Source organism: Pipistrellus hanaki (genome assembly GCF_964339955.1).
Source record: "Pipistrellus hanaki genome assembly, chromosome: 13".
In the NCBI taxonomy this organism is placed as follows: Eukaryota; Metazoa; Chordata; class Mammalia; order Chiroptera; family Vespertilionidae; genus Pipistrellus; species Pipistrellus hanaki.
This window is the reverse complement of record NC_140515.1, coordinates 11,053,920-11,071,162: the sequence shown is the minus strand read 5'-3', so window position 1 is coordinate 11,071,162 and position 17,243 is coordinate 11,053,920. Positions and strand designations below refer to the sequence as shown.

General features: G+C 45.8%; 1 protein-coding gene across 2 annotated transcripts in view; it reads right to left on the bottom strand.

The window, feature by feature from the left end:
* SUCLG2 (succinate-CoA ligase GDP-forming subunit beta) overlaps positions 1-17,243 on the bottom strand; it is a 208,714-nt gene that overhangs the window by 157,671 nt on the left and 33,800 nt on the right. For both annotated transcript variants that reach the window (XM_084901839.1, XM_084901838.1), the window contains exon 2: positions 1,190-1,331. In XM_084901839.1, coding sequence (XP_084757965.1) covers positions 1,190-1,331 — 142 coding nt within the window. The remainder of the gene's footprint in view (positions 1-1,189; positions 1,332-17,243) is intronic.

The window sequence follows — 17,243 nt, the reverse complement described above, 5'->3', positions numbered from 1 at the left end:
CTGATAAATTACTTTATATTAATCACATGTTAAAATCCTATTTTGGATATATTGGTATAAACAAAATATATTATTAAAATTAATTTTGTCCATTTATTTTTAGTTTTCCTAAGGTGACTTAAAAAATGTGAAAATGTGTATGTGGCTCATATTGTTTCTCTGCTCCAGCTCTAATCCAGGCTGACAATAAGATGCCACCAGAGACAAAGACAGAGGGACCTGACTCCTCATTTCCTAATTTAACTGAGAAACTGGTTAGATTTTCTGCCCTGTACAATCTCCCTTAAAGAAACACAACAGTGCCTGGCAGGTGTGCCAGCTGGTTGCCTAGTTAGAGCACATGCCAGTAGCAGGTGTATAGGAGGCAGCCCATGAATGTTTTTCATTGGTGTTTCTCTCTCTCTTCCTCTCTCTGAAATCACTAAATATAAATATATATATATATATACATACACACACACACATATTATACACACATATATAACATATAAATGTCTGTATAATACATATGTATATATGTATATTATATATGTGTGTATATATACACACATATATACATATATAATACATATGTGTATATGTATATTATATATGTGTATATATACACATATATATAATACATGTGTATATATGTATATTATGTGTGTGTGTGTGTATATATATTGTGTGTGTGTATATATATATATATATATATATATATGAAAGAAACACAACAGCAGTGGCATGTGGCATTAGCCTGGATTTACAGATAAGGAAACTGAGGCACCAAGGCAAAACCAGAGCTGGTAAGTGGGAGTGCAACACACTGAACCAGTCAACTTGACCTTGAAATACATGTCTTTCCTCCCCATCTCTCCTCCATTTGCACAGAGGGAACTTTCCCCAGGTCAGAGAGGCTTAAAAAAGGTTCCAACCACCTTTCCTGACCCACCTTCCATAGCCTTCAACCATATTTCTGATCCACTAAGCCACGGACAAGAGAAACGGTGATTAAAACTCAGGAAAATTACCACAGAGTGACATCCCATGTGCCGTTCTCTCCTAGAAAAGAAGTTTCCCTAATTGGGCTCTCTTGCTTTTGCAACTCAAAGTTCCCCACTGGCTCTGTCACCGTGAGTATAACCCACAACACAGCGGGTTAGTGAGTTCACTGATCGGGGCAATGCATTCCGCCAGGGGGGGAGCTTACTCAGTTTCTTAGCGGCCTCCTGAGCTTCGTTCGCAGTGTCCACTACAAAGAACCTCTGAACTTTCACTCCGTTGTCAGCCATCAGCTTCTTGCTCTGGTACTCCTGCAGGTTCAGCCATCGTCTGGGGGTTAAGTGGACTGCCTAGAGAAATTGGGAGAGAGGGAAACACATAATAACAAGTGAATTGACAGTCAACCTATAAGGCCAGTCCTACAGGTACCCTCAAATGGCAGCAACACAGATTATAAACAAACCAACAAATTCTTCATACTTAACTGTTTTCCTAATCAAAATGTTAAAGATAACCGCACACACAAATACATCAAAATTTTAACAAACTATGAAAAGTAAGTAGGATCTATGTCCAGTAAACAGTAATATATAGAGAGCGCCTGGGAAGGCACATGAGCATTTCTTTGATTATTGTCAGCTGAGTCCAATGGCACTGGCAGAGCCATGTCCTGGAAACATACTGTGCCAGAGGCAGGTATGTTGTCAGCCTGACCCTTAGCTCAGGTGCCAGGGGTGGATTTCATTATTTAAGTTCAGCCAGGCACAAGGAACAGACAAATTATCCGGGCTTAGCCAAGAGTGACAATTACAAAGAAGCCACAAGAATGAAGAGTTACAGCTTACTCTTTAACCATGATTTCCCATAATATCCTTTGTTTTAAACTCTGGTAAAACTTCCTGGAATCATGCTATGTATAATAAAAACACTGAATCAGGTCTGGGTCACTGTCAGGGGGCAGTGTTTCACCTGGTCCCAGCTTTCCCTATTATTTCCCTGGTCTCCTTTATTGCCTTTTCTGGATCCCCAGCTGCCCCTACCCAGGAACACGTCCACTCTCTAGCCATGCTGGTCACAGACTAAGAGAGAAAAACTTATAATAATGTACCAATGTCGATTTCCTGGTTTTGCTGCTGTACTAAAACTATGTAAGATGCCAATGTTCGGAGAAGCTGGGTGAAGGGTACTCGGGACTCCTGCACTATCTTTACAGCTCCCTGTAGATCTACAGGTATTTTAAAATGAAAAGTTTTTCTTAAAAATATTATAGTAAGGACTCTATTATATAGTGTATGCCTCCACCATCCCCACCCCAAATAAATAAAGTTCACAGCAATACCTATATGGACATTGTTAATTATTTTTTAACACTTTCAGGTCAATAGGCCACAGACTAATCCATTTCCTTACTAAAGTTCTTAATGGAATTTGGTATAATCATTACATGTTTAATGAGATTATCTCTCTCACACACCAGAGTTCAGTAACCTGAAAGAGTAACCATTAATTAAACTAGTTCTAAAACCTGCAACTGGTGTCTGAAAGGCAACCTTACTACCGATCAATTATTTTTATCTGTCTTGGAAGAAAATAATCAAAGGGCAGAATGACATGAACAAATAGATTCTTCACATTTTATCCAATACGATCAACAGCATTCCCTATCAAATCCATGAGCCCAAATTTTAAAAGAAGAGAAACAGGAAAAAATAAGTATACTTAATGTAAGTTCATTTCCATCCATGAGTCACAGGAGGTGGGGTGACAAAGCCATTAATGCACAAAGAAATCAAAATACCCATCACACACCTGGGCCAGGAGGCTGGTGGTGGAAGGCCTCCTGACACACCTCCCTGTGGTTTCTGGCAAGCGCCTCAGTGGACAGCCAAGGAACATTACAGACTGTCCAATGGGGTCCACAGGGCGTTACCACATGTTATCATGAGCTTTCAGCACCTCTATTGTGTCCTTAAATGGTGCTTTGTTCTGGAATCTCAAAGCTTCAATACACTCATGCAGCTGTTTTGGACAAGGGCCATTCCACAGAGGCTCCAGGAGGGGGGAGTCTTCATCTTCTTTTTATTGTAATGAAGACCGTAATGGTGCTGGGCATGTGGAAGACACTGAAAACATACCAGTTAGATGTCCAAATGAATAAACCCTGCCTTTTGTCCCTTTATTCAGATCATTTTTCATTCCCAGAAAATTACCTCCTCTAAAAATGGAAAGGTCTTTTAGACCTGAAATAAACATGATGTAATTTAAATAAACTTCTTAAAAATTCAAATGTTGAGATGATTAAAGCTAAAGATACCCCTCTGTTCTATCCTTATTAATATTGGAAATGGTGTTTTCAATATTGAAGTTGGCCTACGCTTCTTTAGAAATAAATCTACGGGGGGAAAAAATAAACTGCCAGGTAAGCAATGTTCCCATCCTTTCCTGGATATTATAGAATTGTATAAGATTTGTTAATTTTCTGAACTTTTAAGTCTTAATGAAACATTAAAAATTTAAAAAATGAACATTCATTGTATCAAAAGACTTAATAGCACATCGCATTACACACTAAGAAAAACTCAATTTTCAGGCATTTAGTAAAAGCTCTCTAAAGAAAGAGAAGATTAAATATTAGACTGGGGGGTGGGGGAGGAGACTTAGCCCAGCCTGCATCCTCTTGCAATCTGGGACCTTTCAAGGGATGTCTGACTGCAGGTTTAGGCCCGATCCCACTGCAGATCAGGTCTAAACTGGCAGTCAGATATCCTTCTCGCAATCCGGGACCACTGGCTCCTAACTGCTCATCTTCCTGCCTGATTGTCCCTAACCACCTCTGCCTGCCTGCCTCCCTGCCCCTAACTACAATACTTGCCTGCCTGATCACCCTTAACCGCTCCCTGGGAGGCAGGGCCAGCCTGGGCAAGGGGCCATGGTGTTCTGCACTTTCCAACCAGGAATGTTTTAATAGACAGTCTCCAAAAACTTGAACTGGAAAACCTAAGAGTGCTCAGATTTCAGGCATCAGGTGCTATTAGCAGGATTTCTATCCCAATTAAACTCTAATTCTGAGCTCTCAACAGTCTGGACAAACTGTCCTTCACTATCTCCAAAGTCTCTTATTCGTCACCATCCCATTTTCCTCTGCTTCAAATCAAGGCAACAAATGCAACCTTCAATTCTGATCTGCCTGTGCAAGGGAACAGCAAACCTCTATTGAAATAATTTCCCACCAAAGTCACGTCCAAACCCTGCGAGACTGAGGACTACAGGGCTGACTATGAACATGTGCAATAACAGGCTCACATTCTAGCCCAAGGCGCCCAGGTGTCCTCCACAATCCCACAATCCTCTGGTCCCATACTTCCGGTTTTTCTAATTCCTCCTTAAGTGGCATTGCAACGTCCAGGGCCTCTAGTTGGAGAGGATTTTTCTGTTCTTTGACGTTGATAGCTGTTTACTAATTGGAATCAGTGAAGTTTTGGGAGTCCTGCTGCAGCCATGAACATGTCTGCCCAAGCGCCTTATGAGACAATCGCCCCTTTAGTCCACGGCGGGTGCCATCCCAGTTCCCAATGAGAAAGGTAGGTGCTGAGACATTTCCAATCGGATCTTCTGCTTTCTTCCCCAGCACACTCCAAACCTACTCCGAGCTGACCATCCCAACCCCACAGACCATTAAGACCTTCCCCCCTTTTCTTCAACTTCATCCCATTGAAACTGGCACCCTATTGCGTTGCCTAGGGGAGCCCCTAACTGCTCCCTGGGAGGCAGGGCCGGCCTGGTGAGGGGCCATGGTGTTCTGGTCTCTGGTCATTCTGGTCACTTTTATTACATAGGATATATACCATATTCTGGGACCACTTTAAAAAGGCAAGTGGGGCAGGATCAATAGATTAAGTCTATGTTGACAGGTAAGAGCAGTTAGCAGAAGATGAAGAAAAATATGGTTTGAAAAGAACATTTGAGAGAGACTAAAAACAGCCACAGTGCGGTCACAGTCGATGCCTTTTCATTGGAGCACTCGCTGTATTAATTTTAGATATTTTAATGCAATCTGCTGCAAACTAATTGCAATTGATCCAGAGACCAGCTTCATAGACATATAAACACATCGACTGCTTTTGCACTGACTCCAATGAAAGCCTGCTGCAAGTCAGTTGTTCTTAAATTGAAAACTAGGACAGTGAACACAGTTCTAAAGCCACTGCTCACTCTGAGCTATCATCCAGAGTGATTAATAATCACCTGTATTTGTCAACCCTAAACTTGGAAGGACAGGGTCACTGACTGGGTCTAAAATTCATTAGCTCAACTTCGTTCATTAAGAATTTGTGATATATCTAGGGAGGAACAATTTAAATTTACTTTTGTATTTTCTAGGGGAAGAAAAAAGGAGAGAAGACACATGCTAAGCAAATGGATGGTGTAAAGCAGTGGTAAGCAAACTGCGGCTCAAGAGCCACATGCGGCTCTTTGGCCCTTGAGTGTGGCTCTTCCACAAGATACCACGTGCAGGTGTGCATGTATAGTGCTACTGAAACTTCGTGGCCCATGTGCAGAAGTCGGTTTTCGGCTCTCAAAAGAAATTCCAATCGTACTGTTGATATTGGGCTCTGTTGACTAATGAGTTGGCAAAAATTAGAAGTCATTCTGCTGAAAGGAATGAAGGCCTGTGATGTCACTGTGACGGTATGTGAACCTGCATACATGCCCTGCGCAGATAAAACACCCACCTTCAAACCAATCCGACAGCATCTTGCAAACCACCCACCCACCCGCACCCCGTGCACTGGGTCTGCTTCTCGGGTGCCGGCTAACAGAGTGCTCACACGTGGACTGGGGACTCGGCTCTTTTGTGCAGTGTTCCCAAAGTAGAGGGGTCGGGGGGAGCAACCTGAATGGTCCTGGAATAGAAAAGCCTGCACCGCAGCAGGTCAGACCATGTGAGGAACTGGAAACATCTGGCCAGCCAAGAGCACCCGCATCCACGGGCCCCGCATCCTCAGCTCCCTGGAACGGGTGTGCCAAACTGCTAACCGCTGCGACCCTCCTGCGCTCTTTATTGGCTACCAGGGCCTGGAAGCCACCTGTGGAGAGGACGGAGCCACAGGGCTGAATCGGACTGAATTTCTGAGTTATATCGGAATCACTGACCCTCCTCTGCATGCGTGGGAAATAAATCACTGAGATCGTGGGAATAACCTGTATTTGCTCATAGACCAGCCTAGCCTGATGAGCACGAGCCCCTGCCTGTGACTGTTCTCCCAGGCACATTAACGGAGTCAGCAGTTTCTCCCAACATAGGAAGTAGAATAACATGAACATTTCAGACACACGTGTCCATACACAAAGCAGCATTCTGCATCTTTTAGAGTTAGAGCTCCCTGTACATAAATGTGTACGAAAGGCCCAGATGAACTTCCCCAAGCCGAATGCCAGAAAACAAGGGCAGATCCAGAAAAGGGTCTAATTTATAAATTTTTAAAAACATCATAGAAAAAAGTCATTTATTATTTGTGTCATGAAAATCAATCTATTTAAAATCAACTCTGAGAGGAAATAATCAAACCGAGGCTGTAACCAACTGCATCTCCATTAATGCGTCTGGGCAGTGAAGGCTTACACCCTCGCTTACAGGAGCAGGGTTCTTGAAAGGCAGCGTGAAACCAAGGTGAGGGCGTGGGGACAAAGCTGTGTTCTCTGTCCCACAGAACGACCGTCTCCTATAAAGTCCTGCTCTTCCAGAGAAGAGGCTCTTAAACCTCATGTTGAGGCCTCAAGAGCAAGGAGAGTGTGAATACAAACAAGGAATTAGCTCTAAATCCAGGGGAAAATAAAACTCCCTCTTGTCATGGGCAGAGCAAGGCAGGCAGATGATGAGCGGGCTGAGAAGGCCCAAAGTTGGTATGTGCTTATTCCAGTTTAGTTTTTGCTAATGTCATTCTGAATGCAAATTATCACCCAACTACCTTTGTCATGTTACCAAAGAAAATATGAGGCTGGAAAAGTACATGTTGGTGCAGATGAAAAGACATTGCAATGAGTACCTATATCTATAAAAGGCTAAGCAACTGTCCCACTGGTAGCTATGACACACAATGACCACCGGGGGCAGACCCTCAAAGCAGGAGCTGCTGAGCTGTGGTGACTTGGCAGCAGTGGTTCTCAGGTGACACATCCCAGAACCAGAGAGGAGAAAGCCCAATTCCGGGGTGCATCACCCACGAAATGCCCTCACCCAATCCAGGACCCCTCAGGGGATGTCAGAGAGCCAGTTTCAGCCAATCCTTGCAGGCCAGGCCAAGGGACCCCACCTACCATAGGGACCCCATTCAATCCACAGATGCCCTTTGAGCTGTGTCATGGACCCAGATGTGGCCAGCCAGAGAGGGACTGTGGGAGGTTGGCTCCAGGGCGTGTCTGGCCTGTCTCAACCAGTCCCACCCCGCCGGCCACCTTCTAATTAATTTCCTTTCAATGTGCACGAATCTGTGCACGGGGTTCTAGTCATAAAATAAATGGTCTGACTGCTGAACACAGGCTCTGAAGAAGCCATCTCACTTCTACCCATAAAAGAGATTAAGTGGAATCTGATTTTTAAGAGGAATAATAATAATAATGTAAAAAACAATATTTTTCTGTTTGGCCCTGAATGCAATAATGCCAACACATCAACTCCTCCTTCAGAAAGAAAACATGCTAAAGAAGCAAATGAAGAAAAGCAACATAGTGCATGATTAGGGGCCAAAGCTCATGGAAAGGAAAAACTACTAAAGAAAGAGCAAGAGAGCGAGTACTAACACTTTGTTGTATTTACTCTGTGTTCAGGCTAGAGTGGACAGGGCCTTTTGGGAGTCACCTTTAAAAATAAAATAGAGCCAAAACCGGTTTGGCTCAGTGGATAGAGCATGGCCTGCGGACTGAAAGGTCCCATGTTCGATTCCGGTCAAGGGCATGTGCCTTGATTGCGGGCACATCCTCAGGATGCGGTGTGCAAGAGGCAGCTGATTGATGATTCTCTCTCATCAATGTTTCTAACTCTCTATCCCTCTCCCTTCCTCTCTGTAAAAAATCAATAAAATATATTTTAAAAAATAAAATAGAGCACTAGCAGCCCTTTTGTCTAGAACAGGACTGCTCCCCACCCCTCTCCATGTAGGCCGTCCCTGTGACCAGTCAGAACTTCCTGTTTTTAATAGGATCCTTTCTCCTCTTTCTTTCTGATTCAAATTGGCCTCTCCCAGCCCCTGACTCACCTGCCTCCTTCTCCCTGCCCTGTGACTCCCTTATTTATTAAGCCCTCAGAACAATGAGGTTCTGATCAGCATCAAATACTCTCAGGAACAAAGCCTCAGCCCCATGACCCAAAGTCAGAGTTTGGGTCAAACCAGAGACAACATCTAGGCCTCAGCAGTGTTTCAGCTCCAGAATGACCCCACCGACCACACTCTTGCAAAACCAGATGAAGTGACACCATGGCTGACAGCAGGACCAGATGACCCTGGCCATGACCCTAATCTCTTACTTCCCTACATAGCCCATCCCTCAGAAGCCCTCAGGGAGCCAGGTCTTTGCCCATGAGCTCACCTGTGACTGGGAAAGGACCATTTCCTAAAAACAAACCCTCACTTTATTAGCTGCAAAGTCCTGTCCTGTCTCAGTGGGTGTGATGTTCATTGGCAAACGGATCCCTTTAGTCTGGTAACATCCCCACTCTGCACACTGTAAGGAAATTAATTAGCCAGTGAACCAGTACACTATGAGTAATTACATGCTGGCAGGAGTCCACAGGGATGCTACCGCACTATGAGGAAGGGCAGCTGAAGAGTTTCCTCATTTACAAATCCAGGAAACTAACAGGCCCTTCGTCATAGCTATTGTGAGAATTAAATGAGTTAATATTATAAATCAATTGAAACAGAGTCCAGCATATCATGAGTATTCAAAAGAAGTTAGCTATTACTATTTAGCTAGAGGCCCGGCCAGGAGGAGGAGCCGTGAGAGGTTGGTGGTCCAGCCCCACCCCTGATCAAGGGGGGCGGGGGGAGGCGATTGGAGGAGGGGCTGGTCAGGGAGAAGGGCTACAGTGGTTGACCGGCCGGCCCCTCCCCCTGGTCAAACTCCTGGTCAAGGGGACAATTTGCATATTAGCCTTTTATTCTATAGGATGAAGAAATACAAGGGGGGGGGGGAGAAAACGTATATAAGGAGAGCAAGCACTAGAATAAAAATAGCAGGTGGTCATCACATACATGACAAAGAAGTGCCCATGGAGTCCTGCTGTTTGTTTTAAATGCATGGGGGGAAGTATTTTTAAACTCTAATAGTGAATTCTCTATACTTAAATCACTCATAAAAAGAGACAGAATAGTAATCCTACATAATAAAAGGCTAATATGCAAAAAGAACCACCAGTAGCTATGACGCACACTGACCACCAGGGGACAGACACTCAACAGAGGAGCTGCCCCCTGGTGGTCAATGCACTCCCATGGGGGGTGTGGGGTGCCACTCAGGCAGAAGCTGGGCTCACAGCTGGTGGGTCAGCAGTGGGAGCCTCTCCCGCCCGCCTCCACGGCAATGCTAAGGGTGTCAGACTGCCAGCTCCTGGACTGAGAGAGGGTGCTGGCCAGGCCGAGGGACATCCTCTTTCCAGCCCACAAATTTCATGCTCCAGACTTCTAGTTTATAATAGGAAAGACCAGACAAATCGCATTCGGTAAGCAAGTTAAAATGTGCTATATGTGCCAAGTAAATTTACTTTCCATCACATTTAAGCCCTGAAATTTCATCTCACTGATGAGAAAATTAGAAGGTAAGAGAGGTTAAGTAATTCATCTAAGGCCTCTCTGCTGGTTAAGTAAGAGTCAAGATTTAAATCCAGGTCTGCCTTAAAAACCCATGACCTTTCTCTTATGCCAACTGATTAATTTATTGATTTTTCTGGGTCAGTCTGTGAATCCTATGTCAATAAAAAGAACTTGGAACCACCACCAGACAAAAAACATACTGCCATTCCTGATCTAAAAGTACCCATTTTCCATTTAAAAGAAGAAAATAAAGTTGTTACCAGTGGGGTATCTCTGTCCGTGGAAGTAGCTTCTGGGGTGTGGCTGGAATAAGAACTTCCTGAGGCTCCCCCGCATCTAGCCCTCCCCCCCCCCGCCCCCCCCCCCCGGGAGGATGAGGATGGTGGAAAGCTTTATTTCTCAAAATTAAACCCCTGGTTTCCAAGGTCCCATGTTGTCCTCAGCAGAGCTGGGAAGGAAGCCAGTGTCCATATTAAATCACGGGGCAGTTCAGCTAACTTCACGTGTTCCCAGCTACAGTCTATGGCGTGGGAGCCGCATGACAGGCTGGGCAGGTCACGGAGCACAAGACACAGGAGTGCAAGCAGCAGAGAGAACTCTGCCTGTCAATCATGTGTCCCAAGTTTTCACGGGTTTGCAGTGGGGCTCACCCTCCTGGCCAATGGTCTTTGTTCCCAGGTTAGATGGACAGGCAAGCACCTTCCCTGATCACCGGGACTTCACTCCATGTGTCCATGTCCCTTTGCCAGGACCGGCAGGGAACAGACAGGTGGTGCCCTGGGGAGCGTGAACCGCAGCTCCCTGGGAAGGCGGCCCCATGACCATGTTTACAATGTCTGGCTCCGCTTCGCCTCTTCCTATTGTTAATATTCTCTGGCGAGTGACATCAGGAACAAAGTGACTAATGAATTGGGACACTGATAAAGACGGCATGGTGCCTAAAAACAGTGTGGATGGGATGTGGAACTTAGAGTAGATGACTAGAAAAGTACTTTAAAGTCTCCTTATCAAGAGAAAAAAATCTTCTTGAACTCTTCTTTACAAAAAATGAGACCAGGAGCCGGAGGCCGTGTCTGCTCCACCCCAAGGCCTCTGGGACAGCACCACACCTGTCTGAGACCTGCAGGAAGCGGGCAGCATCTGCTAGAAAGATAAAACAGCCTGGCCTAACAGGAAGGAATTGGAAGTTTAGTTTTCAGGCTACCCTGAATTGGACCGTAGCCGTTTCCTATTTTAGAATTACTTCCTCTTGCGGTTGTGCGGGTCTAGGACTAGTGCTCTGCAGATTACTTTCAGCGAAAGGTCGTTTTAGCTTCAGGCTCAAGAAACTTCTGTCTCCCTCCCCACCCCACTATACTACCTAGCCCAGTGGTTCTCAACCTTTAACACAGTTCCTCATGTTGTGGTGACCCCCAACCATAAAATTAGTTTCGTTGCTACTTCATAACTGTGATTTTGTTACTGTTAATGAATCGTAATGTAAATATCTGTGTTTTCTGATGGTTTTAGGCTCTACAGCAGCGTTTCTCAACCTGTGGGTCTCAACAGACCTGCAAGAAAGAAACTGGATGAGGCCCATTTTACAGATGAGCAAATTAAGTCTCAGAGAAGTTTAGTGCCTGCTGAGAGTCACAGAGCTGGCAGAGTAGAGCCACATTTCAAACTGAGGTGTGTCTGACTCCAGCCTATGCTCTCCGATGGGTCAGACCGGCGCAAGGCCTCCCGGTCACTGAGCAGTGAGATGATTGGGCAGGAGGAGGGCAGGAGGCAGTCCAGAGCAGCACTGAAAGGGGGTCAGGGGAACGTGGGAAGATGCAAATGAGAGAGGGTTTCCTGGATGGGCTTCTCTAAGTCAAAAGAATTAGGATCCTCACAGATGCTGTCTGGTTCTTTTTATTCCAGTTCAGCAGGAAAGCAGCCCATTTTTTTTTTAAAGAGCTAAGACAGCTAACACTCTTTGTAGTCACGACAAATGCCCCAAGGAGAGTGCAGACTTCACCAACAGCAAGAAAGAAGGGAAAAGAAAAAAAATACAAACTTGATAAACATTAGCATATTAACACAACAGCAGAAATAAATGCATAAAAAGCACGGAATATACATTTATTAAAATGTCTGGCTTTCCCCTGGTGGACAGCGTGCCAGCTCAAGCATGTCACAGGGAAAGCCACCCTTATCTTATACTGCAAGCAGAGCGGACAGACTTATTAATACACTAGGGGCCCGCTGCACAGAATTCATGCGCTCAGGGAGGTTGGCCTGCGCCCTCTTGCAGTCCAGGAGCCCTCGGGGAGTCGAACATCCTAGTGCTGCCTCAGAGGTGGGAGGGGCTCCCGCCACTGCCACTGCGCTCACTGCCATAAGCCCAGCTTCTGGCTGGGCAGTGCTCTCCCTGTGGGAGCATACTGACCACCAGGGGGCAGCTCCTGCATTGAGTGTCTGCCCTCTGGTGGTCAGCGTGCATCATAGCAACTGGTCATTCTGCCATTCGGTCGATTTGCATATTAGCCTTTTATTATATAGGATGCGGGGAAACAAATTAAGGCAGCATGAACACATACTTGCATTTAACCCCTACCAGGCCACTGGCAGAACCTGTGCCTTGTTCATTTGTTGAATGATTTTCCCTTGTGTATTTACGATGCAGCAGCCACTTGCTGACTGGCATCCCAGCTCCACAGGTCAGCACAGACGAGCTGCCATTAGAGGCCCACGTCCCAGGAGGGGAGGCAGGGAAGAACAACCTGAACTCACAACTGAAGAATGTGATTACAGCGGGAGGTGCTATGAAGGAAATACATGATGAGTTATGGAGACCAATGCCGACTGAACGGTGACCTCCTGGCCTCCAGGAGGCCAGCTCTGTGTGGAGCCCTGAAGTCAGAAGGGAAGGGCACGTGAAGAAACTCGGGAGGAGAGAGTTAGTTGGGCAGAAACTGGGGACAACATGAGAGAGGAGAATGGAAAGGTGAGCAGGAAGCAGACGTGTGGTGCCTGTAATCGGCTGGTGAGCTCAGACTTTGAGCCTCGGCTGTAAGCAGGTGGGTGAGATGAGTCCATGTTTTGTAAGAGCCGCCCTGTCTGTGGTGGAAACGATGAGACCAGTTATAGGAGCTGCACTGAACCGGAACAGAGTCAGCAACTATGTCCTACAAACAGCCCAACTGTAAATACCCTACACTTTGAGACCAGATAGTCTGAGTTGTAACTATTGAGCTCTACCTTTGTAGCATAGGTCAGGCATAGATAATATACAAAATCATGGGCATGGCATGATCCAATAAAACTTTATTTACAAAAACAATTGGGTTTGCAGACTCCTCAATGAAACAACAGGGAAGGCAGTGAAGGCAGAAATAGAAATGAAGAGAGTCTGGATAAGCCTGTGGGAAAGCAAAGCTTACTCAGGACTCAGACCTGGGGTTTTAGGAAACAGAAAGCTAGTATTAGACAGACAGACGCACACTCTTTGCAGTGTGCAAACCTGGTGAATTTTATGTATCATAAGAAAGCATTTCTTTAGAAACAGCCTTAGTCTTAGGATTTTTTTGCCCAAACTGGACTTGGCATGACACTTAATTATTCAGACACCCGTACATCATTCCTCCTCCACATCAGAGCTGCTGGGTCTTTGATCTTAGAACCTTCTTCATTATTTATTATCAGTCCCAGCGGCAACAGGCAGATCTCTGCGAGAGCCTGACCTCCTACAGGGGCCCCTCGGCAGCTCTGCTCCAAGGAGAAAACACGGGCCTCTCTTGATTAGAGAGACACATAAAAACTAAGGATTAATAAGTTGTGGCATGTACAATGAAACGCTGTAAAAAGGTTTAAATGAATGAGCCAGCTTTTGATATATCCATGTTCAAATACTTCCACAGCAAAATATAGACAAGAAATAAGCAAGTGACAGATAAGAGGGTCACATAAGAGCATGCATGCTTCAACAGCAAAAGTACTAAACAACTAGAGGCACTGTGCATGAAATTTGTGCACCAGTGTGTGTGTGTGTGGGGGGGAGGGGGTTCCTTCAGCCCAACCTGCACCCTCTCCAACCCAGGACCCCTTGGGGGATGTCCGACTGCCAGCTTGGGCCCAATTTGCAGGAGGACATCCCTCTCATAGTCCAGGACCACTGGCTCCTAACTGCTCACCTGCCTGCCTGTCTGACCGCACATAACTACCCCCCCCCCACCCAACTGCATCCCCTGCAGGCATAGTCACCCCCAACAGCCCCCCCCGCCCCCGGCCTGGTTGCCGCCAACTGTCCCCCTACCGGCATGGTAGCCCCACACAGCCTGCTGCTCAGTCATTTGGTTGTCCTTCACTAACTCCCCCTGCCAGCCTGGTCACCCCACACAGCATGTTTGGTCATCCATTCAGTTGTTTTGGATGCAATAGTTGCTTAGTCTTTTATATAGATAGATATTAGGAGACAAATGAAGGGTTCAGAATATGTCAACCGAAAATATGCCACTCTGGCATAAGAATTATTTTGAGCTGAAGGCAACTGAAAAGAAGTGGCCCTTCCTACAATTTGATGCCCAAAGAAGCTCAAACTCTTTTTTCTTTGTCTTAGCACTTCTTTGAAGAAATACTGTTCTTCTGTTATGATGCTATAGAAGCCCAAACAGATAAGGTACTGAAAGGTGTGTCTGCACAGCCATTATAATGGGTCAAAGGTGTCCACTCATGGCATCAGACAACCTCCTTCAGAGCTCCTTCCTTCCGCCCGCCATTCTCCTTCAGGAACTGTTTAAATTACTCCCCAAAGTCCCTTCCAATAAATCCAGTGAAAAGCTTTAAGGGACAGACTTTATTTCAATCAACCCACTCATGCTCCTAACAATCAAATAGCACTTACTAGTTTAGGATACATTTGAGTTTAATGGGATTTACCCCATAGAAATGGCCTTCTCATAGCTTCTTTATAGCGGCATTTGAGCGGCCAAGCTAACTCAATCTCCCAGGCTCACCTGTCAACCTGGCATGCTCGGAATGACTGGGGAGCAGTGAATGAGCGGCCTCCATGGGGAACTCCCAGGCGGCACTGCGGCATTTTGCAGAGGCTGGACAGAATAATAGGCGTCTGCAAGGTTCTGAGTGCACTCTTTGTGTTTAGAAAGGGACTCTATCAGTGAATAGAGCATTGGCCTGTAGACTGAGGGTTCCCAGGTTTGATTCTGGTCAAGGGCACATGTCCAGGTTGTAGGCTTGATCCCCAGTAGGGGGTGTGCAGGAGGCAATCAATGATTCTCTCTCATCACTGATGTTTCTATTACTCTCTCCCTATCCCTTCCTCTCTGAAATCAATAAAAAATACATTGAAAATTAAAATAAGTTAGAAAGGGGCTTTATTCTTGTTAATACTAGTAAATAAAGTATTACTACTATGGAAAACTAACTCTTACAATGTTCAATTAAGAATGATTTTAAAAAGATAATATTATAAAAAGTGTCCCTCTTTTCGTGTTCCCATTGTCAGAACCAGCATTTAGAGGAAAAATTATAATTTTGAGTATTAAATCCCCAATCTAACCTAATAATAGAGTAATAGGCAAATTAACCATCACTCTGCTAAACAAGCCACGCCCATCAACCAGAGTATGAAAATTAACCCAACAAACATGGCGGTTAATTTGCATATGCGAGGAAAGGAGGAGTGAAGACTGAAGACAGCATAGAAGGAAGAGGGAGGGAAAGTGGAAAGCAAGGCACCTGCAGCTGCTGGAGGGAAAGCACTGGCAGCGCGTGTGGGGCGGGGCGGGGTGAGGCGACGGTGGCAGGAGGCAGAGGGGCCGGTGGGCACAGCGGGCCATGTGGGCAGGACAGGGCATGCAGCGGCGGCAGCAGCAGTGGCAGCGCGTGCGGCTGTGGAGGCAGCGGCAGAGGCAGGTGCAGTGGGTCGGGCTGCAGGATGAGGTGTGCAGAGGCAGTGGCCTCGGGCAGGAGTGATGGGGGGGTGGAAGAGGTGGCAGTGGCAGGAGGGAAGCCCACCCGAACTCTTGCAGGAATATTCCTGCAACAGGTGCCTAGCATTCTATATAAAATGACCTGGTGATGGGAGAAAAGGCAGATCTTTCGATTCACATCAGTCACCTCTGCTCTGGCAGAAATGTGAGATTCTTCGGCCAAAGTGGGGGAGAGGGGAGCTAAAGCTCACCTGCATCTGTAGGACTGACCCGTGGAACTTAAATTCAAGGCAGGCTTTCAGAAAACTGGAGAAGGTGAACATGAAGCTCCAAAATAATCCCTCAAAAGAGAATTACACAATGCAGGACACACAGCATTCCCTCTCCCACAGAAGACTTTCGCAGGAACCACCGTTCCTAAAGAACAGCAGGCGAGTACGAACCAGACTGACTTAGAATCCACAGCTAATCAAGCCCAGGACGGGGCTGCACCGAAACTGGGCGTGGGTCTGTGTTGTAGTAAAATACAGAAATGTTTAAAAATAAAAATAAAAAAAATAAAAAATAAAAAAAAAGTGTTGAAAATGTTTTAAAATGTTTGAGTTAACTTTCCTGAAACTTAAAGTGTGAAATTAAGGACACATTCCCAACTGCCCTGAAGCGTGGTATTCCACTGGTAAGGATGTGAGCTCAGACTGCTGACTTAGAGCGACTTGCCCTGATAACCATGTCTGATGACCTTACTCCTCCCCCTCCCCAGAGTGAGACCGAGTGCTTACATGTTTGTTACTGACACGCCCATTATAACTAATGTTAAACTTGAGATCTTGATATGCATTCTGTTTATCAGAATCCCCCTACTCCCTCCTGGACTGTCATGGGCACTACAGGCTATTTAAAGGGTCCCCCAACAACATTCAGGTTGATCATCACTTGATCGCTGGATGCCTGGTCCTCTCTGCTCACTTAGATCCCTGCGCTGCACTGGTGGCTCTGATAGCTGGAAGTTATCTTGGCTGATCGCCTTCAGTTTGGACGCAGTCCTCCTCCCCACTCTGCTCAGCTCCGCTTGGTGCCAGAAAACAGAATGGCGGGGCCTCATATCAATCCATGCTGTGTGCAGGGATCTCTGAAGGCAACGCGGCCCTGAAACTGAAACTTCGTTCCTGACCTGACCAGCCAGAGAAGGAGTCACTGCCGCCACTGGAGGAAGCCCCCTTCGGAAGCTCCCTTTAAGCCTGTCCCCACGGCACCAGGAATTTTATGAGTGACAGGGCACTGTGTGTTAATAAGCTTTGTGCCCACTGCAATAATAAAAAATAAATAAATTGCTGTATAAATTGCAACTGTACCTATTTGTGTGGCATAATTCCCCCCTCAATCGAAATTATACTAATATAAGGTCATATGAAATTGCCTGCCAAGGTCCTGCCTGCATAAAGTAGTCTTTTTGCTGGCAACTACTTTAAAGTTTATCTCAGAGGACGCCTCAAATAAACGCCCCTTCCTTCTCGGACACTCTGGTTAATTTTACACTCGA